The sequence below is a fragment of the Perissodus microlepis genome, chromosome 15, assembly GCF_051167445.1.
Source record: "Perissodus microlepis isolate ML-2025 ecotype Zambia chromosome 15, ASM5116744v1, whole genome shotgun sequence".
In the NCBI taxonomy this organism is placed as follows: Eukaryota; Metazoa; Chordata; class Actinopteri; order Cichliformes; family Cichlidae; genus Perissodus; species Perissodus microlepis.
Genome location: NC_140475.1, coordinates 4,573,306 through 4,599,217, shown reverse-complemented (window position 1 = coordinate 4,599,217; position 25,912 = coordinate 4,573,306). Strand labels below are relative to the sequence as shown.

The following is a 25,912-nucleotide window of genomic DNA, read 5'->3' as shown; positions in this document are numbered from 1 at the left end:
TACAACTTACTGCTGCGTACACCACTTCTGTTGCCCTTGTACTGTAATATGTCAGGAATGAATTATCTCCCAAGAAACATTTGAATTTTAAACAAATTTTCCATTTTTGTAACTGAAAGCTCATAAAGCGTAACACTACAAGTCAAGGTTCCTTTTAAATAAATGACAAAGCTTGAGACTAAATACACTGTTAGTCTCTCAGGAACTTCTTGCAGGCCCTGCTGACAGGAAAATTCAAGCAGACAAAGCTCTGTTACAGAGAACAGCAATATGCCACAGGAGATATCTCTGAAGAGGGGGAAACAAGAAAATAATTCTCTTGCTCTCTTCACAGATATCTCCCAAGAAAGTCCGGTCATCCGAAACGCCGTTGCCCAAAGTATGACTTCCTCTTCCCTTCTGACCCCCACACCCACCTCACCTTTTTTTTCTTTTCTTTTCTCCAAACGGTCGCTCTCACACAGTCACAATCCCGCTGTTTTGTTTCCACATCTCTCCCCCACGTGCCTGCTGCCATGCATTCAGGTGGAGGTGATGTGTCAGCAGGAACAGGGAGAAACACAGAGAATGGCTCCACACACACACTAACACATGACATAACTACATTGCTCTGCCAAGTCCTTTGTTAGACCTCATCTCCACTCTTTTGTTTCATTCGCATGAAAAGAAAACATGAGATCAACTGCAGTGGCATGCTCCCCTCGTTTCTCCCCTTTTGCTATGGAGCATCATTGATGATGATGATGATGATGATGATAATCATAATGATGATGATGGGTGCTGAGATGTGAAGTGCATGTTGCCATGACAGCTGATTCTGCTCTACTGGAAGCTGTCACTCTGTAGAAACTAGCTCAAAAGGGTTTGCATGTGTTAGAAAAACCCTTCGATCCACCCTTTAATCTAACCCAATCACTTCTTCTCCTCTCCTCTCCTCTCCTCTCCTCTCCTCTCCTCTCCTCTCCTCTCCTCATTATACTTATGGCTCCTAATCAACAAAATGATTAGAACGTGAATGAGCTGAAAAGATATTTCACATCCTGGAGACAGTTGGTAATATCCAAATCTTTCCTCCAGCTGTTTTGTCGGTTTCTGAGCACTTAAGAGTTCTTGCTTTAATTAACAGGCTTCAGTAGGGCATGCCTAAATCTGCCATATCTGCTTATAGCTCAGGATTAAATTAACTAATAATCCAGGAGGTGGGTAATAAAATATTTGCCTTCGTTTTGTCTATATTCACGCAACCACATGTACCATGAGCCAGCTCTAGTTTGTGAAAGAAACATAAAAGGCGTGTGCAATATTGAGATCCTCTTTTGCTATAGATCCAAATCCCATCTGAATCAGCCTCTAGTTTAAGTCTTAAGCTGGTAGAACAGTGTTAAAAGTAGCTAGAGATTGCTCAGGATTCAGGGGGCACTTCACTCCCATATCAAATCCAAAGGCTTTCGCTGTCACCTGCAGTGCGCGTAGAAAGAATCACTACTAGCAAATATGTGTGCAAGTCTTGTTTGAGCGTGCTATTTGAAAGAAGCAGGTAACATAAGAAGCTCTGTTGTTTGCACGTTTAATGGCTTCAGTGACACAACTCAGGCTTTCTTTTGTGTAAAAGCCTGTTTAGAACTTGTGATTCTTTTAATGGTACATTTTCTGAATACGGCGCTGATTTTCTAAGGTTTTTTGTCTGGTATTTTCTCAGTGCATTATATTGGTGTTGTGAGTGCTAGATTTGGGTATAAAAAAAGAAAATGTGTAGTGTAAATCTACTTTCAGGGTAAGTCTCTAGGAAATGAATGCAAGTCAGTGTAGTAATGTATGTGTAGTGATGTGTCCTCTGAAGTGATGTAAACATGAGGGTGTGTGTGTGTGTGTGTGTGTGTATTTGACCCTGACTCCCAAGGTGGGCTAGGTTATTTATAGTGTCTCACCCATGGCCTGATATCCTTCTCTCCAGCTTGCCCTGACACTTGATTGACATAAGGCTTCCTCTGCTTGGCAGACTCCCCCAGCTCTGTCTACTTAGTGTTTATAAGTTTGTGCATATAGACACACACACACACCAGGTGGGCCTGGATGAGTCGGTCTCTGGCAAACGTCCAGTGCTGTCCTCACCAAACAGTATAGAGGGACAGAGTACAGTAAAATGTCAGCACGGTATCTTTGTGTCTTTGTGTGCATGCGTGTGTGTATATGCTTTTTTCATCTGCGTGCTAAGCAGTTAAGAGAGGCCGGCACGGCCATCATGCTAAAATAACTACTACCTCTGCCCCGTGACTTTGAGCGCTCATCGTTTATTCACAAGGCCTTGTAGCCTTGTTGTCAGACTGCTCATCTCAGCTGGGCATTAGTATTGCTTGAAGGTTTAGCTCTCATCTCTGTTCTCCCCCTTCTCCACCCTCCGCCTTCACTAGCCCTTAGCACACATGTTAATCCAAAAGTATAAGCTAACACCATGCCCTAAGAGCATTTGCATGTTTTAAACATTGTGCTCTTAAAGCTTCTTCATTTTGAGAATTTAATGTGTCTGGTGGTGCATAAGTAAGTGCACTGTGACAACTCATGCAAAACATCTTCATTGTTAGTTTGTATTTCATTATTGAAGTGTGAGCGTGTATACGTGGGTGTGTGGGTGGGCATGCGATCCAAAGCTACATGTGTGTTAATGTGTTGCACTCATTAACACTAGCAGGGGCAGTGCTATGGCTATTATTAATGCCAGGCTAATATTACACCTTGACTTTGACACCCTCAAATTGCAGACCCCTATAGAGCTGAGAGAGTAATTTACCATGATGGTGTCTATGTGTGTGTGTGCGCACGCTTGTATGTGTTTATAAATGTTTGTGTGTGTATTTGTGCACATTGGCCACTTAATCCTATCTTCTTGTTCCTATTTGCTTGTTTCCTCAGCCGTCGGCCAATATCAGATGTTTCCGTTCGTGTAAAAAAGAAACTAAATGACCTCCACAGAAAAGCTCACAGTGAAAAGAAATAGCAAAAAATGTTTCCATTAAATGTTTGTTTCATATCCACGTCTTATGAAACTTATATGTCTCATATTGTGATTTTTCTCATGCAGTTTTCTTCTGAAGCATAATATTTTTTTTTTATTATTATTTTCTTTTCCATCTGGAAGGTGACATATATAATAGCAAAGAAGTTTAGTTTGAGCAGATTACCAGCTGTGCTGTGTTCAGCAGTATTACCTGCTTTGTTTGGACTTCATAAGAAGCCAGCATTTTACTTTACATTTAGGTCATGTCCAGACAGCTTGCAATGTGTTGTGTTGTTACTTGTTACCAACAAGTTACCAACAAGTAACAGTTTTGAAATCTAAAGTGATGTCGACACACACACACACACACACTCACTACAGATACAGGCACTGTACCCTGACAATATAAAGCTGATTCAGTGACAGTGGAAACCCCTCTGATTTAAACACAGTAAAATGCTGGGCAAGTGCAGGTCTTGCAGTTAAAGCTACATGTCGCCAGACAGATTTACACTGGTCTCATTATGCTGCAGAAACAATGAAAACCAACATTTTAGAGGGTGTTTTTGGTGGATTCATCAATCTATATAGTTGTTTTATCACAAACGTTATCAAAATATAACTATAACTATAAAACCACATTACATTCACTTTTTACTCTTCAAAAAAAAGCAATTCGAATCATCCACAATGCAGGTTATAGGGAACATACAAACTCACTATTTTTGCAGTCTGAAATATTGAAAATTGACGATATACAAATTCTATTCAAAGCAAAAAATAAAGAACTGCCAGGTAATATTCAGAGTATGTTTTTTTTGAAAGAAGGAAGTTATAATTTAAGGGGTTTTTGTAACTTCAAAACAATGAAGGTACGTACTACAAGAAAAGGCTTTTGTGTTTCTGTTCATGGAGTGAAACTATGGAACAGTCTGAATATGGAATTAAAGCAATGTCCAAACATAAAACTGTTCAAAAAGAGTTATAAAAATATGATCTTCTCGAACTATAAAGAAAAGGAAAATATTTAAATTAAGTGAATGTCTCTATTTAAAAACAAACAAACAAACAAAAAACTCATGATGTGATATTATAGTATATAGTATATCAGAAATCTGTTCACTATTTTTATTACAAATTATATCAGTAAGGAAGCTGACTAAATATTAACTGATAATTTATGGCAAAGGGGTGGGATTAAATAAGTGTATACTTCTTCCCACTCCCTTTCAACATGTAAATTAATCAGAATGTTTTTTTGTATGTAATTTGTATAGTATTTTTTTTTCTCTCTTATTTTCTTTTCTAAATGTACTTGTATATTGTTCACATGTTGAAATAAATTACCAATCAATCAATCAATCAATCAATCAAATAACCCTCAAGGCACTGATGTTAGCATCAAGCCAGAGAGAAAATAAAAGAGAACATGAGGATTTCATAGAGAGCTAAACCATAATGATTTCTGAGATCAACCGAGAGCTTATTCCTCTTAATTCTGCAGGAGCTGTAGAGGAAAGATATTCACAATCAAAGATAATAAGTGGACCCAGGGGGCTAGCACTTTTGCAACATATTTTTAATACTGCTCTCATCTTTGCATAACACGTTCTTTTTTCTGGATCAAGCTTAAAAAATGTATTTTCCCATATCTAGTACTGTCGTCTATCTTTTGACAGCAAACACAGCAAAGCTATTTGGCGTCATATAAATTTCACTCTCATGCCATGTGGGTGGGAAGCTAATGCGGTTGTAGTTCAATGGCCTTAGCTGATCTTCAGGTTTCCAAAGATGAATCAGATCAGGGAGTTTATGAATGGAGACATTTGAAAGCTTGCAGAGGGTATTGAATCGGTGAAGGACTGTTGCATCAATTGCTGTTAATAGAGGTAAATGAAAAGCGTTTAGATTACACACTCATAGTAACATCTCAGTTTCCTTGGTTTGAATTATCGTGTTGGTACAAATGAATAAGATGGCATTTCAAGAGAGGATGTTGATGTTGGTGTGACTGCTCTTAAAAGCACAAGAGAATCATGGGGTCATTAGTTAGGCCTTCGTTGGTGTTTCCACTTCAGTGAGTCTGTGTGAATGGGCCCTGTGGTGTTTGTTGTAAAGTAGGGCTTAAACTATAATTCCCCAGCTATGCATGTGGACTCTGAGCACACCTGAAAGAAGCACGTAAACAACTACTTTCAACTAAATCGTGCCCATATTATATTATTTGACCTTAGTGACCAGTAATGCTGTGTATGCTGCTGACTGGGCATGTGGTCTTTTCACTTTCTCAGCTCCAGACTTCATCACAGGAATTCACTGACCAGTAGGTAACGTCATGACGGCCCTTTCAGTCTGTGGTTTACACATTAGAACCAAAGTAGGAAGTTCAAAGTGCTGCAAAAGTACATTAACATTATGTGTTTTCAAGCAACCAAGCTTTACATTTGAAAGTAGAAAAACAGTGAAGGTTCAGAGAGCAAATGTAATGTGTACCATCTTCAAGAGAAGTCCTGATTAAAAGAGGAAGTACGGCCACAGGAGTCACACTAAATACAGTTTGGGGAAAAAATTGCAGTACTTCTAATAATAGTTCACCTTTTTAGGAAGCTGTCAAACCTTAGTGGAGGACTGATCACATAAACGTACACATTTTTGAACATGCTAATCATGTATCAGCAGCACTTAAAGAACTTAAGTGACCACACTTCAAAATAAAAGTCTCTTTCAGGACATAAAAGAACTTTTCCAGTTCACGTTTCCATGTCGAAGCGTATGCAAAAGGAAATTTTCGGTAATAAAGCGTTTGCAGATGGAATCCAAAACTTGATAAACCATTTCAGAGTTACTGCTCCACAGTGAGAATGAGTTATGCAATGAAGATTTCATTCTAATGTGCTCTCTTTGCTTCAGCCTGTTTTGTAATACTCTTCTCCTTTTTACAATTTCTAGCATTTCCCAAGCCGACTGCTGACAGCCTGCAGTGCTAATTCCCTAAACTTCTTGCATTTCAGCTGTGGGTTACATATACTGCAGGTAGTGTAGGTGGAGAGAACTGCTGATATTTTAGGTAGCTGAACATCTCGCTGTTGTCAAACCCATTATAGCTGCACTGAAAATATCTCAGCCTTACATCACGCTGGAACTGTGGAAAATATTGCCACAATATGCACTCTTGGTGGCAAAGTAAATATCCAGTAGATACTGCTGAATAACAACGCTTGGTTTAATAGCTTAAAAGGAGCTGAAGAGTCATGCTTTTGGGTCAGTTAGAAATTAGGCTTTCACGGAATAGAGACAAAGGATTGGCTGGTATAGTAGAAAGCACGTGACAGCAGCCCTTACATTCAGGATCACATCTAGTACTACTGTAAATGTCAGTGGGTCACTGATACAGCAGAGTACAGCCATGCACCTTCCCCCAGTAGCTTACTGGCAGGTGACAGAGGGTGGGGAAATTTGATGATTAAGTCTGTCATATGTTGGTCGCTGTGAGCGCAGAGCCAAACTTACAGTCAATCCATGCAGCTGCAGCCAGGCAGAGTAACTTATTATGGCAGGTGGGCGAGGAGCTGGAGATTTCAGGGCTGGAGCGAGCAGAAGGACTGTGCCACTGAGGCAGCCGGGGAAGCTGAGGCAGGTGGGGGTAGCGATGAAGGCTGAGAAGACGGCAGTCGTTAAACCCCAGGCCCCGACGACTCATAAACAGTTACAGGTGGGGCGTTCGACTCTTTCTGCTGCTGCTGAGCCAAGACTACATGCTGGTATGCTGGCTATGCATGTTTGTTTGTGCAACAGGTCTCAGCACTCACTGCCAGCAGTTTCAGGCACTTTGTGAAAACATACACGAAACTGCGCTAGACTAAACAGTGAAGGGTGCAGGTAAGAGTGAGATCACTTTTAAAGATCACATGTTTGAGTGTGTTTAAAACCTGCATTTGTTTTTGCTTCAACACTGCAAGTTGACCTCTCTGAATTACAGCCCTACAGAGCGCAGGTTGTTTTCTCCTGTTTCTAGAACTCCAGGTTTGTGCGGTTATTTTTGTAGCTGTGCTGGGTTTGCTGTATGTGTACATATAGAAACCGAGTGTAGAGAGAGAGAGATAGTGTTTCTGATTCAACAGGGTCACCCAGTCCTTGCTTCAGGGGCAGAAATGCAAACCTGTGTCTTTATTGAATAGGGATACAGGCTATTATGGTTCTGACATGTGCACACTGAGAGTTGCTAATTTGAGGAGGCATTTTATTGCAAGTGTGTATTAACGATACTGGGTGAGCTCCAAGGCAGTAGACTGCCCAGAATGAAAATGAATGAGGTCTAGACAAGTGCTTTGATGTGGAGCAAGTCCAAAATCTCTCAACGTGTCCTCTTGTTGCACATGTGGGATCTTACAGTCTTTCTGGGGTTTTTTTTTTTTTTTTTTTCACATTGAAGATTTAAAAGAATGTGCAATCAGGTAAGTGTTTCATGATTTGTTTGACTCTGCAAACATTTCCTACATCTTTCTCTTTAGATGCTGATATGCACCTTCAGTGTTTCTTTGCTCCAGATCTGCCAAACTGCGTTTGCACTTCAGATTGTCATGCACGGTGACGGTGGCATTCATTCAACTTCTTAATCGGACGAAAAGAAAGTTAGATGTTGTGATCAATGTGCATTCAATTTCAAGTTTAATTTGATTTTGACTCAGCATGTATTACATTCCATCTCAAATTGATCGAGGATTAAATTGGTCAAAGCAGAAATAGACTCGGAGGAAAATAACTCCTGATTGATGTGTGTCTGTGCCGGCATGCACCCTCGCGCAGATAGAGAGAGCATCTGTCTTTCTTGGCACCGAGCTGAAGTGGATGGCATTGATTTAGACCTCTCTCGTTCCTTCCTTCGCTCTGCTCCTCCTCCTCCTCTGCTTTCTCACTTTGTGTTCTCGCGCGGCTGCCATTCACAGTCACACTCTGCAAATCACCTCTCACGGAGGCTTCAGTCGGCGGGGGAATTTTGGCTTTCGGCGATGTGCGCTGTACTTTGCCAGGGCAGCTCAAAATGTCCTGGCTAACAACCATCCCTCAGTGTCTGAATGTGGGTTTTTTTGGAAGGACATTTAGGCTGTGAATTTTAAACAGGGACGGATTGTTGAAGAAACAAAAATCATGTGAGACAGCTGGTCTCTCAAACTCGTAAAGCTAAGATTTAAAAGCTAAGAGTGGATTTAAAGTACTTTGCAATATCCCAATAAGAAACTGTACAGAGCCCTTTTTAATTTTCTAATCTTTTTGGACACATTACATTGTTTGCATTGCATCACCAAGTGCTGCTTTACACACGTGCGAGGGAGTGTAATGGCTGGACCTGCAGTATCCTCGTGTGGCCAGCGAGCAAACTACAACTAACACTTCAAATCCTGCACCTCACATTTCACTGTGGAAAACCGACTGAGAGTGAGCGAGAGCATCATTTTAATAAGTCTACTCTTATTTTATTGATTTAGATGTACCTGGTCAGCTTACGTAAGGACTGATTGTCATTACATAGGTTACACAGGTTGGTTCTTATAATTCTTGGTCTGGTTCAAGAGGTTGACTCGATATTTTAGTTTCCAGGGGATTCTGTAATAGAGATATTTTACCAGAATATTAGCAAAGTTTACTAAGGTAACACTCTATATCAGGCTACACATATTAACCATTAATTATTGGGCTGTAAGCATGTGATTGACCTGTTAGCACTTTATCAGTCATTATAAAGCACATTTTAGTGCATTATTCTGCAGCCAAGTAGCCCTGCTGGAAGGTTTTCCATCAGTAACCGCTTTATTACTGCATATAGATAGTAGACGAAGTAATTATAAATTAGCAATGATATTAGGATTTGGTAGTTTCACAGCAAAGGTTATTCAAGGTTTGTGAAAAGTTATTTTTGTATCATCATCTGTGAGAAGTAGCTGCTTGTCTTTGGAATTAGACCAAGTCTAGTTCATGTGTGCAATAAAGAGTTATGGTCAGGGTTTGAGAACTGACCTTATTCCTGCTGGTACAGTTCAGTGTTTATGGTTTCAGAAACATTTATATCATGGTGGTGAGGTGGCTAGCTACCGTCACAACAAGAAGGTCTTGGGTTTGAATCTAGGCTGGGGCCTTTCTGAGTGGGGTTCTCTCCATGACCATGTGGGTTCTTTCCGGCCAATCCGACTTCCTCCCACAGTCAAAAGATTTAAACATGTTAGGTGAACTGATGATTCTAAATTAGCTATAGGTGTGAATGTGAGCATGAATGGTTGTCTGTTTCTCTATGTTAGCCCTGCGCCACACTGGTAGCTCATGAGAAAACCGATTTTTAATGATAATTTCAGTTTCAAAGATATATTTTTTTAGCTAAATGAGAATGAATTTTAATAAGTGCTCTTAATAGTGGTTCTACAAACTTTTCCCACACTGTGCAAAGGATATTAGGAACATAATTCATGCTAGCTTACCTGTATTTGACAGTGTGTTAGCATGCTAACATTTTTACATAAACATTACATAAACATGTCATGTCTGCTATTTTTTATATGCAGTAGTCTTGTTAGTTGCAGGTAAAAGTAAAATGAAGGATAAAAGTAAATACATGTATGTTTGAGTGTGAGAGGTAAAATGAGGGGAGGAAGGATAACAGGAAAGCAGACTAATGAGGAGAAAGGGGAGTAGCAACTTAGCCGTGATAGGGGTGGCAGCGTGTTGTAGGCGTCTGTAGTGGCTGACGGGGCTCCGATTAATGAGCGCTGGGGTGTAATTAATCTATAGTGGGAAGCTGTCTGTTTATCTGTCTCTGAGTTGACAAGAAGATAACTGGGAGACATCAAATTGATCTCCTCCTCTGCTTCCCGCTCTCTGCTGCCTCTCCTTTTTCCTCCTTTAGATCAGAGAGTTTCTTGGGCAGTGACATGCTCACTTGGAGAATTTTCAAAAAAGAACAACATTATTCCCACCACATATATGGCCAAACTGGCAAGGAAACTTATTTATTCTGGGGTTTTTTAATATTATATTTTCTAGAAAATTTCTGCTGCCCGCTTCTGAATCAGCCTTAATCTGCCAGTGCTTAGAGGAATGGATAAAAAAAAAAAGAGTGTCCAGGCTTTACTACACTAATATGCTTAAGATCAGGGGATTTGCTCTGACTGTATGTTTGTATTTCATTATGCCTCCACCACTAATCCATTTTTGCTGGAAATCATTCTTGATTCCATGCGCTGGATCATGTCTGACTCATGGATCCTGGAGCTTGTAGCTGAGGTTGAGGTCAGAGGTGATTGGGTCACGCTAGTCTGAGCTACTGGCTGAGAGCTGTGGGGGTTGTAGGCATGTCACTGATGGTAAACATAGCCACCAGTGCTCAGCAGCTGGTGTAAGGGGCTACACAGAGGGCCTCCAGCAGCATGACCCACATAAACAAGTAAGCACTATTCTTCCAGCCATGCTTTCCGAATGATACGTATAGACATGCTGATGGGCCACACGCTTCTGTTAGGGTTATATGATATAGTGACCAATAAGGTTTCAGCTTTATTAGCTAAGTTATGAGCAGTTCAGATGCTTGTTTTTTTTCTGTATTTGAATGTATTTCTTTTTTTAAAGACAGTTTTAAAAAGACTGAAATCACAAATATTTCCTGTATTTTTGCATTTCCTTAATAATTAATAATTGTGTCTTGTACTTGTCTTGTAACAAGTAGTTGCCAGTGTTTCAGCTCCCAAAAATAATTTCAAAGAACTGTGAAGCTTATTTAAAGCCCCAGTCACACGGGGCTACAGAATGGTCAGCGAATCTTGTCTTAAACAATAGTTGCCAGTGTTAGCCAACGTTAGCCAGTGTGCGAATTAAAATTTCAATCTAGAGGCATTTAGAAGTTTCTGGAGGTCACGAGGACTTTGGGTTGCCAGTGTCTGTCCCTCCTATGAGACCAGTTTTTCTAACCAAATATGGCTAATGTGATTGAATGCAAGAAAAGTTCTGGTTAGATGTATGTGGAAGTTACGCTCTTCAAACAAAAACACAGGGCATTTTGCATCTTGTATTGATTTCATAAGGGACATTGTTTCTTTTCATGTGTTTCTGTCATTACAAAGCTAACAACCAGATTGGTGGATGCTCAAATACAACATCTCCAAAGTTTCAAATAATGAGAGCAGTACAAGAAAACCCTACGAGTGAAAGGCTTGGGCTTCAGACTGCTTTAAGTAGTTGTTTTCAGCAGGATATGGTAAAATGGTAAATGGCCTGCATTTGTATAGCGCTTTACTCAGTCCCTAAGGACCCCAAAGCGCTTTACACTACATTCAGTCATTCACCCATTCACACACACATTCACACACTGGTGACGGCAAGCTACATTGTAGTCACAGCTGCCCTGGGGCGCACTGACAGAGGCGAGGCTGCCGGACACTGGCGCCACCGGGCCCTCTGACCACCACCAGTAAGAAAGTCGAACTACAAGGAGGTGGACTTAACTCTTTACCAGTGATGGGAATAACAGCGTTACTAACGGCGTTACTTTTTTCAGTACTGAGTAATCTAACTAATTACTATTCCTATCGTTACAACGCCGTTACCGTTACTAACAAGAAACTGCAGTGCGGTCGTGTTACTGTTTTTCAACAAACAGACGGTTGAAGCTGTCTTCAGCTCACCGTATCTTATATCAGTTGTACGGAAGTAGCTGTAAGTAATCTGGGCGCTACAGCTTTAAGCAGCTGCGCACGCTCCCGCGGACGGTAATCACTTTCTGCCTGACGATCACTTTTTGGCACAACACCTGGAGCTAGGGGGGCAAAACAATCGCATGAGTGCTGCTGTTTGACTGAGGAAGAATAAAGTAGTCGTGGTAAGCCAATCACATGACCACTTCAAGATAACAAAGCAACAAGGTGATATATACCAGTTTTTAAATTGTGTTGATAGGCCACGTAAAACCAGAGTCATGATAAACAATATATACGCGGCGTTTTTTTCTGAATAGTTTTGTCACGTTTACTGTCTAAGGACAACGCAGCGAGACCTCTCTGCTTATGAGCAAAAAATAAAAAAAAGCAAATCAAAAAACAGCCCGTTCGTGTTGGTGGAAAAATGCACCATGTCGACCAATCAAAAATGATATGGCGACATGACATTTGGTTGTTTAGGAAGAGGAGGAAGTTTTAGGAGTGACGGCGAGAGAGAGAGAGAGACAGCAGAAAAAGAGAGAGAGCGAGTTTTGAGATGTGAGAGATTTGTGACGTTTAGCGTGTTTGGAGTGTGAAGTTAATGTGTTGTCTTGTGTAGTTAGTGTGTAGTGTTGTGGATAGTTTTGTGTTGTGTGTCAGAACAATGAGGCGACTGCTGTCTCCTGGTAGAAACAGGAGTGATACACCTGCTGCTGTCAGACCTGCAGGTATCAGGCTGTGATGTTCTCCTTTATAGTGGACAGAAATATTTTGTGTGGCATCTTATTGAATGCAGAACAGCTGATTGTTCTGTAAATAGTTTGTAATGGTTATTTAAAAAAAAGGTAAAAGGTGAATGGCTGCAAATAACTTTGTTTGCAAAACCTGTGCATATGATTTTATAATTGACAATTTATATTTGCATTTAAAGTTATGAAATATGATTCATTAAACATGTTTGTGGTTGTTACAGTAAAAAATAGAACTTTTTCTACTCTGAATTTATGTTTTTTGTCTGATTTTAGATCAGTTGTGTTAATGCAGTCTGTCAAAATGAAAACATGACTGTAAATTCAGACACGTGAGGTTGTGCTGAAAAGGATGATACCAAACAAGGCAAAGTAAATAGTTTTTAAAGGTAAAATGTGGAGGGAAAATCAAAAGTAGTTAAAAATGGCCAATTATACCCTGGACCCCAGAGGGTTAAACACTTTTTTTAAAGTAACGCAATAGTTACTTTTCAAGTAATTAATTACTTTTAGAATCTTGTAACTCAGTATCTAACTCAGTTACTTTTTTGAAGAAGTAACTAGTAACTATAATTAATTACTTTTTTAAAGTAACTTGCCCAACACTGCTCTTTACCCCTTGAAAACCTACTAGGAGCCGTTGATGAAGCTCTTTTCTGAACTCAGTGATTTCTGTCATATGTCAGGGCTGCATATAGAACAAAATGACTGGGTTTCTATCAGAAGTTAGGGAGGGGGATCTCTGCCTAAGCTACTCTTGGAAAAACCTTGAAACTTTTCTAATGGTCATCAAACCACATCTTTATCCATTAATGTTTATTTATTAATTAAAATTAATTTAATGTCATGTTTGTGGAGGAAAGAGTTAAACTGAAGGGAGCTAAGTGGCATCCAAACAGTAAACTCAAGGATTCAAGCAAATACAAATAAGACAAATAAGGATTATTTCACTGTGAATCATGCCAAACATGACTCAGTTACAGTCTCAAGAATAAAAATACAGATGAGGAATTGAGCTGAGCAGGTCTCTACCCACATTAATTGTTATTAAAATAGTTTGGGGTTTTTTTACTAGCCTGCTGTGTTTACTAATAGGACCTAAAATGCTTCACAGTCTTCTCAGTCTCACTTGTGATTTTTAGGAATTCTACATCTTATACTTTGCATAGGTGTTGGAAAAGGAGTTAATTTCCTGTAAAATGTAACCTTGAATTATATTAAAGGATTTTAGCTTAGCTATGAAAAGATGGCAGCGCAAATGTCTTCCTCCGAAGGGTGGCTGGCCTCTCCCTTAGAGATAGGGTGAGAAGTTCGGCCATCCGGGAGGGGCTCAGAGTAGAGCCGCTGCTCCTTCATATCAAAAGGAGCCAGTTGAGGTGGTTCGGGCATCTGACAAGGATGCCTCCTGGGCGCCTCCTGGGTGAGGTGTTCCGGGCATGTCCCACCGGGAGGAGACCCCAGGTTAGACCCAGGACACGCTGGAGACATTATATCTCTCGGCTGGCGTGGGAACGCCTCAGTGTTCCCCCAGACAAGCTGGAGGAATCGGCTGGGGAGAGAGAGGTCTGGGCTTCTCTGCTTGGGCTGCTGCCCATGCGACCTGGCCTGAACTGACAAACGGAAGAAGATTGATTGATGGATGGATGGATGGATGGATGAAAAGACAGATCTGAATGAAGCTGTGGTGTGATGCAGCTGCGCTGTGTTGCCTGATGCATGTATGTATTTACTGTCCTGAAACTCAGGGGGCGTTTCTGGTGGCAAAATTGTAGTCCTTGTTTTACTACACAAGGGGTCACCATCAGCACACCTACACATTGTGAGAAGCCACTTTAAGCTTCTTAACCGCTTTATTTTTTCGCTCCTATATGTAGAAGTTTGGGGGATGTATGAGCCCTCTCGTCGTGAAAGTTGAGAACGAGTCTAAGAGTATTGAAAATTCCTTCTTCTTTCCTTGTTCTTTTTTGGATAAAAGCATTTCTATATGCTGAAATATATTATAGTCAACTTTAACAGAATACTTTTTTATGTCTGCATTGATTATTAAGTCTGATGCTATTTAATGAAATCCTCAGCATGCAGCTTCTCTGCCGCAGGATGACATGATGTTGATGGTTATTAACTAACAGACAGCAGGATGGCCTGAGGAAACGGGTCAGCTCATAACTTATTAATCATGGAATCATTTCAAAATTTGCTCCTTGAATAATTCTGTTGATGTTTGGTTAAGAACAGCTCATAACATGTAGAAAACTCAGTGAAACTATTTTGTTAAGTCTTCTTCTATATAATCAGTCAATAATCAGCCTGCACACCAGCTGAGGTCATATTGAACTTTGACTTAGAGGTCAGGAGCGGCTGTTCAAGTTAGTAATAGATGCACTAGATGTGTACTTTAGAGAATCTGATTACCAGAAGCTGCACTTTGTTTTGAGGCTTTATCAGTGAATATAAAACGCATGTGATTTATATTCAGGTTCATGGAATTCACAATTAATGTGCTGGTTCTGATTTTGGGGGTTCTCCACGACCCCCAAAACACTGCCACTCCTGGGAACTCATTCTGGAATCGTATCATTCATTTTCGTGTCTAAGGAGACAAATACGTTAATTTAATGCATTTAAAAACAGGTTTTAATATGTTTAGGTTTTGGCTTAAAACATTGCTTCTCTTAATAGTTTTAATGGTTAATTAATAGTTCTTAGTGCTTCTGTAAACTGGTCTTGTTCTCTCTTAGTGCACAGAAGAAAAAGGAAAATTTGTCTTACAGGTTAAGATAAGATAAACCTTTATTAGTCCCACACATGGGAAATTTTTGGTCACGGCAGAAAGTAGAAGAACAGTAAAAAATTAAGAGAAAAACAATAGAATAGAATCAGATAAACAGAATAACATACTATACAAAATAGAAAGAATACTTTTTATAAAATAGACTAAGTACTATACAAATAGAATAAAGTAGAATAAAATATAGGAGTAAAATAAGGTTCATATGCAATATAATGTTACAGGCAGAATAACATTTCTTAAAGGGTCCAGGGTTTGCTTGGGTTTAAGTGATGCTGTTTTATAAATGAACTTCCTTTGAAAAAAAAAAAAAAATCAATTTATTAGTACTTTGTACCAAATGGCATCGTTTTAGTCAATTTATGAAATGACTAAATATTCCATTATTATGTTTCAGTGCTAATATTGCAAAGCCTTTAGGAACCACAGCAACTCAGCCCAGCATGACGTGGCAGACCATGTAAAGCTGCTGAGGCTCACTGACTACTGAGCTGCATTGTGGGTAAAAATTGTTGAGGCTCTGCCGACTGATTAACTGCAGACTTCCAAACCTCTGGCATTAACATCAGAATAAAAACTGTGCACCAGGCGCTTTGTGGCATTGGATTCTATGTAGTGTATTGTTTTCCAGTCATTTTCAAAGAAATTATAAGGAAATGTTAACTGTTTTCAGAATTATATGAATTTTATTTGTATATTTAAATATTTTTAACTTTCTAAATTACTTGGTATGTGCGGCTCATTTGAAGCTGAGTGTGTAAAAACAATCTTGAATCTTAAACTTGAATAAAAAAAAAAAAATAAATAAAATCGTGTTCCCATATTCTATCCTTATAGTATTTATATAACTTATATAAGCTGCATATTAATAACTGTGTTTAAGCAGTATTATAGATACATTATAACTGGACAAAAAAGTTTATATGAAATATTTTATGGATTAATAAATGGCCTAAAGTTTTGAGGATATCATTTTCACTGAATTTTGCTGAGGGTTAAGAAGCTTTAATACCTTTCAGCTTCTGAGCAGGCAAATACTAGCAGCTGGTTGTGTTTACTGCATTTATCCAGCAGAGGGGGCTGGAGGATATGAATAGCTATCTCTGTGTTTACCTAAATCATGATAGATTATCTTTTAAAATCCATGTCTTGTTTTCTTGTTTTCTTTTCATGCATTGTCTTGTAAAGAGCTGCTTATATAAGAGAATTCCCAAATACATGATGTAATTTTTTTATTACTCTGTGAATATTGGCTGCTTTTTAAAAAAACAAACAAACAATATCTTTATTCTGTTAATGCATCAGCTATGCTTTATTTTATCCTTTATTATTAATCAGTGCTGTAGGGAGTTTGCTCGTTCTCGTGACGCTCAGTGGAGAGTCGTGAGTGGTCTGTTTATCTGCTGTCTGAAGGGCTCTGTGATATTATCTTTCTCAGACAGCGGTAAGCTTCTGTTCACAAATTGGTCACTGATGCGAAAGCATGGAGTACTTCAGAACAGCAGCAGTGCTAGTAGTAGTCTAAGTGTGTGTGTGTGTGTGTGTGTGTGTGTGTGTGTGTGAATACCCATGCATGCAGGGTTTCTGCTGTGTGAGTCGTGACAGAGGTTCACAGAGAGGCTGGGATTTAATACACAAAGAGGGAGAGAGAGGGAAAATGTGGAGTGTTAGAATGACTTCTGTTGTGTCCACGTTCCCATTTCTACTCGAGTATATCGCTGGATTTATACAAACATTGTTTTGTTTTTTTTGTTTTTTTAAAAAGGAGATGGCGATGGTGGCATCATTGAGAGTTGGGAGTGGGTGTGCTGAGTAGGCGAAGCTGCTGCAGCGTGTGCATGCTTTTCATGAGGGTGTAATAGGTGATGAGCTTTCATGAGCGTTTTCACACACTGAAATGTAGCTTCTAAACTTTATTGGACTGAAAGATGCAAGATACAAATGTATGCACATCACCAAGTGGCTATGGTTGAGTTTTTTGAAAACATTTGGGTAAAACCTGTTTAAAAAACGCATTTTGACACAGTGGGTCGGAATTTAAGATTTTCTGTATTTTATATATTAATCAGTCATAATGTTTTTACTGTCTTAATAAGAAAATCTGGACAAATCTTTCGAGTATTAAAAGTGATGCAGATGCGGAAGTGTATTCTCTATACTGGCCAGTAGAGGGCGAATTGTGTGAAAAACAAGACTCACTTGATTTTATTACCTTAGTCCCTGAATGCACGGCCTCGCTCACTACTTTCAGCCTTAGTTAATATAAACTGATGTTTATTTTATAAATTAAGATCCAATTTATAGTAAATGAAACGGGTACAATTTAGGTTTTAATGACAAGATGCTGACATATGCATTCCAAAACACCAGCATGGTGATGCGAGGGTTCAGAACAGGCCTTGGACATCCAAATGGGAAACTATATAACAGTTTTTACAAAGTACTTTGGTGAAAATGTCTTGAGCCACCATTCATTTCTTTATAGTTTGCTTTGAAGGAGCCAGATTTTCTTGTAATTTTTTAAGTAAAATGGAGCAATAGTTCTCCAGGTTTTCTAAAGAGCTTTCAAAGTCTTTCTACTCATTTTCATTTCAGTCCTTGTACCTTACCTTCTTTTTTTGACATTTAACACTGACCTAAATAAAGGCCAAATATGGAGAATTTGATCGAATTTTGATCGAATCTGGGGCCCCTTTGTAAATTATTGCATTATTTACTAGCTGATTAATATTATCACCCCCTCCCCTTTTTTTTGTTGTCTTTTGTTTTGGGTGTTTTTTGTTCGTTTGTTTGTTTGGGAGTTTTTATTTTTGGGTTTTTTTGTTTTTTATTTTATTTAAGCATTTGTGTGTGTGGGTGTGTGTGGGTGTGTGTACTATTGTATCTGTTCGTGTATGAAAAAAACAAAACAAATATGTGAGGGGAACAAATTGTATTGTAATTGTAAACGACCAATGTATATTCCTCTCTCTCAATAAAAATATTTTTTTTAAAAAACAAAAACACTGACCCAAATCGTGGTAGCAAAATAAAGGCACCTAATGAACCACATACACATAACTAACAACTTGGCAAAGAACCACTTTTACATTGTATTTTTAGGCACTTTGTTACTAGAAGCATGTTGAAAAATGCATTATTTGTTCCCATTTCTTTTGCTGAATGTGTGGAAAAATGCCAAAAATAACACAGTTTGACAGACACAAAATATTATTTTTGCAAAATTTACAGAATTATGAATGCAGAAAAGCGCCGTCAGACTTTGATTTACTATGCTGTACGATTTGGAAAGCATCGTATTGGCAGTGTCCTCATTTTTCAGCATGATAGTGATCCCAAACACACTACCAATTCAGTAAAATAGATAGAAAACTACAGAATGGAACGCTAACAGTCATGGATTGGCCTCCCCAGAGCCCAGAGCTCAACATTATTGAAGCAGTGTGGGATCATTTTGGCAGAACAGAACAAAAGTCAGCCAACATCCAAACAAGAGGTTTAAATACCTGGAGAACTATTCCTGAAGACTACTTAAAGAAATGACAAGAAAGCTGCCTAAGAGAGTTCAGCTGTGTTAAAGAATAAAGGTGGTCACACCAAATATTGACTTTCAAGCCTGTTAAAATTGTACAAACTCAGTTTTTCCCTGATGTTTGCACATGTTTGCACCTATTTCCCATTTTCCTTGCTAAATCTAAAGAAAGAAACTAGAGACTTTTGCACAGTTCTGTGTGTCCAGAGTACCTTCTTTTTTTCCTGTATTGGTGTGATTGGTGTGTACGCGGCTTTACTCGATAGAACTTTTGTGGTCTTGTTTTTTGTTTTTCAGCATGCCTTGTCACAAATAACAAAATCTCCTTTCCAGTGCCAAAGTAAAATTTAATTGAGCATACCAGTGTGAATAGTCCAAAAAACAGGAGCTTTACCTTAACAGATTAGTTACTTAACAGCTTAACTTATCTGGTTATGCAGCAGTTTTAAAAGCCAGAAATAAAACAGCAGTGCAGAGGAAAGAGAGGCACAGTGCCGCTGCTCCTTCTTCGGACTCTCGGTTGTCCCGGGACTCGGCTGGCCAGTGAAGCGCAACTTCCAAACCAGGGTTCTAGCTAGGAGTCACGGGAAGGGCAAGCTCATTAATTATCTCTCCCTCTCTTCCTCCCTCCATCCTCCCATCACACCCTCCCTTCATTACCAGCAAGGTTAATCCCCCCCTTATCTCCCAATGAGGCTCATTTTTCATGACTCCCTTTCTACGACGCTCCCTCCCTTCCCTCATCTCTTCTCCATCCTTCCTTCTCTGTAATTCTTCCCCCTGTCTTTCCTTCTGTTGTTCAGTTCTTCCCTGCATCTCGCCTAGTTTGTTATTCAGCCACTCCCGCCCCCCACGTGCTTCCCGTTTCTTCTGCACACTTCCCCGTCTTCTCATTCCCACTGTATCGTTTTAAATTCGATCTCCTTTCCTTTTCATTTCCTTTAATTTTATTTCCCCTCGTCTCCTCGCTTTCCCCTCCGCTCTCTCCTGTGCTTACCTTGAACAGGCCGTGGCGAGTATCTATTACAGCTTATCACTAAAGGACAGGCCAACGCCGCACGCCGGTGAAATATGGCTGCTGTCACAGCCGCCGCGGAACACGACCGGCGCACAAGGCTCACAGAGCTGTGAGGACAGGGGGAGAAGAGGGGAGAGGAGGACTGGAGAAGGGGGTTATGGAAGCCCCTAATTCAAATTAATGGGAAGATTTCCAGGCCTGATGCCGACCGTTTGACAGTGATTTGGCACACAATTAACCTTGTCTCCCTCTCCCTTCTGCAACACCCCCCGCCCCCCGTCACCTCCTCGTTTCCACTTGCCTCCTTTCCTCTCCGACTCCGTCTATCCCCTGTAACTGCCGTGCTCTTTGACACAGTCTTAGTGATTACGAAGCAAATTGAAATGCTGATGTTTTGTGATATCAGCTGACATCCCCTTACTGTCGCGTCCCAATTGAATTAGTTCTGAATCGCTGACGTCCACGCTGCATAACATGATGCGACTGCCTCATTTTAGATTTTGGCACGCCCTGTTCCACCACGACTTCTTAACACAGTTTAGAGGAAGTGTGAGAATAACTCTAATGAGCGTGACGGCAATTGCCAGGTAGCGGTTTTGTTGTCCGGTTTTAATGATGCAACCGCTTTATTTAGGAAAATCCAGCTCACCGACACACAGAGCAGACCCGGCGTCATAGATTCACATTCAGCGACCTGTTTAAAAGGCCGTCCCTGCTGCAGCTCCAACCTTTCTGCTAGATTTTACTGACTGCTTTTATAGGCCATTTCACCTTGGGTTCCAGTTCAAGGCACCAAACAGCCTATAGCTTTCAAGCAGAGGAGAACAACTGGAGTGTTACAGAGAAAGAGGGAGGTGTAGCAAGTAACAAAATGGAAAGGAGAGATGATGTGTGGAAAACCAGCCACAGTGAGAGGTAAAGGTTTGTGAAGAGAGCTTTCCTGTCTGGCCCTTCAGAGAAAGTACAAACCGTCAGTGTGTTTTGTCATTGTCGTTACCACAAACAGCTAAAATATCTTTAGTGTTTTTGCTCTGTAATACCTTTTTTCTTGCAACCCTGGTTATAAAGCCATCAGCGTTAAGGTGGGATGATATTAACTGTAGCTACCTTGCTACTTTAGATTCCCAGAGATGAATGGGAGGAGCGGAGGAGAGTGCGTTTGCAGTGACAGTTTGCAGGTAGCTGAGCAAAGACGTCGAAGATCCCTGCGCCGGCACAATGTTGCTGACAGTCGGTGATTATCCCAGGATTTTTTTCCGAGACTCTGCCTCAGCACATGTGACATGAAGGAATCACAGCAGAGACAAGCATGGCAGTTGGGTGACAGACAGCAGGGCGTGAGCACTGTCTGAGGGTCTGAGAACGATGACGATGTGACACTGTCAGGTCTCAGAGTGGAGCTCAACAGACATCTGCAGACAGGGGAAACGTCTAATAACGACACGCCAAAATAATGTCGTACACAAATCGCCGTCTTATTTTTCTGTTCTCTAATCTTTAGTTATATGTCTGGGATTTCAAAGAGGTTGATATTTTGTATGTGCTCTGTTTTAGGTGTTTAAATGGTGATAATCGCCTTGATAGACATGCGCTTCAACTGGTTAATAACAACTCGTTTTTATAGCAGTGGTGTTGTAGTTTTATATTTTCTAATTAGTTTTTATTTTGCTTTTAATTCAGTTTAGTTTCAGTTGCTTTCCAGAGTGGTTTTTAGTTTGTGTATTTGAAAATGCTTCGTGTTTTTTTTTGTTTCAGTGTTTAGTTTTAGCCATTTTTATTATTATTGTATGATGTGTATATGTCAGAGGCAAGATTTAGAAAGATCAGCACAGGTTTTACAATAAAAACACAAAAACCAGGTCGCCAGGTCTTTGGTTTGTTTTACATCAGCCTTCCTGTGTGGAGTTTGCATGTCCTCCCTATGCTTGCATGGGTTCTCTCCAGCTTCCTCTCATAGTCCAAAGGCATGCATGTTAGGTTACCTGGTGGTTCAAAAGTGTCCACTGATGTGAATGTGAATGGTTGTGCAAGCTCTGCGATAGATTGGCAACCTGTGCCTCTCCCCAATAAGAGCTGGGACAAGCTCCAGCCTGACAATGACGCTGAATTGATTGAATGAATGGATGTTTTGCATTATAATAATACCTATAATAATAGCTTTATTTGCTAGTTGTATACATACACTGGGTCTGGGTACATAGGAAATCTTATGTAGAGCTTAGAGTCAAAGCTAAAGTCACACGGTCACACAAAACAAATATAAAACAATGTACTAAAATACAGTAAGAATTATAATATTATTGCAAGTATAAGGAACGGTAATTTCCATATTGCACTTAAATGACTATAGTATAAAAATACTGCACGTCATTGGAATATATATAGATGGGGTAGCGTTTGTGTGTATTTAGTTAGTCACTATTTTGTTTTTGCCATCAGACTTTCCGGTGGCAGGAAAGACGCCGTTGTGGAAGCGCGCGCGCGCGTGTGTGTGTGTGTGTGTGTGTGTGTGTGTGTGTGTGTGTGTGTGTGTGTGTGTGTGTGTGTGTGTGTGTTTGAGGCCAAAATGTCCCCTCTGCTGCGTCTCTGGTTGTAGTTAAATCTTTTATAAAGCTGTTCCTTCTTGTACTGAAAATGTAAGGAGTCCAACTGCACAGTACTAACAGCAGCTTTACTGGGGACAAATTACATTGAATGTCTTTTATAATGTGTTTTAATTAATTTAAGTACATTTTAAATTTTAGTAACACTAGAAACAAATGATCCAAATTTCGATGCGTTTAAATCTGTCTCACTTTGAAACAATCAGCAAATCTCAACATCTAAGTTTTCACAGTAAAATACGTCAAATATTTGATTGTTTGTTGACGTTATCGTTGTGCTTCATGCACCACTATAATATGCCACTGCCCCAGTGGGAACCAGACATCTGTCCCTTTGATTCTTATGACTTACTAAACAGCTAAAAGACTAGTTTTACCAGATGGAGGCCGTAATGCCAGGAAACACAGTCGGTAGATTTGTTTGATCATCACAAATGGCTCCAAAATAAATTATGTAAGAGCTGAATATTCACATAATCTCCTCAGCTCAGCCTCCTGTCAGCGCTACTCATGTATCATGTTTCCTTTTGTTCCAGCGCACTGTTTCCTCTATGTTTCAAGTGGTGGAGAGGCTGGTAGATAAAAAAGATGTGTGTGGATTTTCCCATCACTCTCACGACACTGTACAAACATGCACACGCACCGTGCACGCTCACAGATTGTAGTCCCGCTGCAGCACGTGTTGCCCATGACTCACGACACAGCCTTGTAAAGGGTTTAACACAAGGTAGGAGGGGATAAGCGGCCCCCCTGATGTTTAAGCTGCCTCTGCTTTGAAGCAGATGCGAGCCTGCGTGTTCATTCTCTCCCCCGTCCTCCTTGCTCCTTTTGGTTTGCGTGCGTGTGTAATCGTGTGTTGGTGTGCTAAACCAAACCTCACGACTATTAATGCATCCTGATCATCCCACTGAAATTGAAGCTGATGTGTTGCGAGGGAAACGGGGTAGGAATTAGCTCCCTCAATCCAACGCTGGTTGCCTTTTACCATCTGAGGTATCCCGACTTTTATCTTCATGCATTTTTAGCTCAATCCCAGCTCACAACGACTCGTGATTGTGTAGATCAGTGCCTGCTGTTCTCTAAAATCCAAATACCGACGTTCATTTAATGCAAGTGATGATTAATTTCATACTTGTTGCAAAGCCCTGATACACATGAATTGAAACTCTTGCCTGCAAATGTTTGAAGTTAACTGAAGTTGATGATGCAGGAATTTCAATTCATCTCATTCAGTTTTCAGACATGAATGATGAAGCTGAAAGTGAATGTACTGCAAGCCAAAGTATCAGGGTTATCGCCATCAAACTCTCAGACGCACAAGTCTCCTCTATGCTAAGTTTCATGTGTTTGCTTTGCTTGTAGACCATTGTTCGAGGGAACCGGCCACCCAAAGATGCATCCATTAACGGCCTGCTGGAGGAGTTCGACAACATTTCGGTAACACGTTCCAACTCCCTGCGTAAAGAGAGCCCGCCAGGCCCCCATCAGGCTGGAGGCATCTCCAAACCCTCGGGCAGTGGCCACCTCACTGCTCCAGAGGAGAACGGATTCAACCACTACTACTCCCGCTACTCGTGTGACCTGGACACGTCCAGCAGGGACTTTTCTCTGGACCCCGGCAAGCCAAGCTTCTCCATAGATGGGGATTGGGCACTTGGCAGGCACTATCGATTCACCAAGCAGAATGGCCACTCACACCCCATACGCAGCCCCTTTTACCCTGATGCCATGCCTCAGAAATCAGACTATGGCAAACTTCCACCTGACTATCACACCTATCTGGAGAGCAAAGGGCGGTCGGCGGATGAGGTGGCCTCTACGGTGGGTAGCGGAGTAGGTTCCAGCGGCTACTACCGGGCATCGGTGGGGGGTTCATCCAGCCAGGACTACCGGGACACATCAGTTGGCACACCGTCTCGTGCATCACTACACAGCGAGCAGATTAACTACCCCGACAGTGAGTGGAGTTACGGCGGCATGAGGGACGAATATGAGAAGCGACCCAAGAGTTCCTACGTGACCCAGACCAGCCCCACGCCTGCCATCAGGCAGCGATCTCGGTCAGGCTCTGGGCTGCAGGAGCCAAATGTCCCCTATGCCGCCAGTGGGACTTTCAGGAGCCCGCCACAGGCCCACCCGTACAGCTCCTACACCTACCCTCGCCTTTCGGAGAGTCTCGCCAACTCACAGACTTTAACCAAGGTAACTAAAGCAAAATGGAAATGGCATGTTTCAACACACTATACCCTCCCAACAAGTCTGTACGAACGTAGAGAAAATTTTATACATGTACACTCATGTGACACACACTTTAACCTCCCAGTCACCTTTTCACATTATTTTCTTCTTCAGTGTTTCGAGTTCTCTCTGATCCTCAACCATTAGTTTTCTTTTTCTGCTCTTCCTGCCTGATAGATGGTTACAGCTTTAATCTACTCTTCCCTGAAGGAGGAAGGTGATGTCACATAAAGAATTGCACCTCTGGCGAGTCCACTAGCTCTATACACAGTTCAATTAATGCTCAGACTGACCACTGACCAAAAAGCTTTGACTTACACAAATTAATAAATAGGAGCAAGTGTTCTTGGCGTTCAAATTTATACTGAAGCTTTGCACCACACAAACTGCAATCACTGCTAAATATAGCATTTTAACAGAAACATAATTGGCACAAAGGTATAAAATATACTATGATTGCAATTATTAAAAGGATAAGAGAATTACAAATGCAAATATGCATAACGGTGGTCAAGACGAACTCAGCAGAAATTAAATATCTAATAGCAAAGCTTTAGAGATTAGAAATGAGTACATCAGAGGGACAGCTCAGGTTGAGCAGTTTGGGGACAAAGTTAGAGCAGCAAGGCTGAGATGGTTTGGACGTGAGGAGAGGAGGATATTAGACTTTTCAGAAGGAAAAGAGGAAGATCACGAAGAAGGTTCATGGATGTTGTGAACGGGGACGTTGCTGTGGCAACACCTTTCCTCAATTATTTCTTCTCTATTGACATCAAATAAGAGTCAATAAGCTGTTTGGAATTTGCACGAGAAGATTTGTCAAGTTTTTTATGGGCACAAGCCACATGCTCAACTCTGCTGCTCAACCCACAAATGCATTTTCCTTACAAATGCGGCACTAACTAAACAGGCTTTTCAACAGTATAAGATTTATTACCATGAAACATTGTTACAACAAAGAAATAATCAATCAAACACTAATTTCCTTACTTTTTTGTGGAACACATAGATGGGCTTTGATGTTAAGGATGCCCAGAAATTTTTGTTTTTGTTTTTGTGACATGGAAATGCTTTTTATATGACTGTATTACAGATTTTTAACTGAAAACATCTCACAAACAAAACACACAAAAGGCAGGTTTTTGTACACTAATAATGCACGTTTGTAAAAGTTAGAAAAAAACATGAATTTAAAGGAACCTATGTGATTGTTGGTAAAATCCCTCAGCAGTGTCACTCAGTAGATTGTATATTGTATTTGGGAACAGCTGCACTGTAAGTATGCCGGCTCTTGTGCAGCCCGTGTCGTGC

General features: G+C 40.5%; 1 protein-coding gene across 3 annotated transcripts in view; it reads left to right on the top strand.

Moving 5' to 3' along the window:
• The window catches only part of pak5 (p21 protein (Cdc42/Rac)-activated kinase 5), a 78,549-nt gene that overhangs the window by 40,012 nt on the left and 12,625 nt on the right, over positions 1-25,912 (top strand). For 2 of the 3 annotated variants that reach the window (XM_084954067.1, XM_084954065.1), the window contains exons 3-4: positions 335-379; positions 23,726-24,565. In XM_084954067.1, the coding sequence (XP_084810193.1) occupies positions 335-379; positions 23,726-24,565 (885 nt within the window). The remainder of the gene's footprint in view (positions 1-334; positions 380-23,725; positions 24,566-25,912) is intronic. The other variant, XM_084954066.1, reaches the window with a different exon arrangement.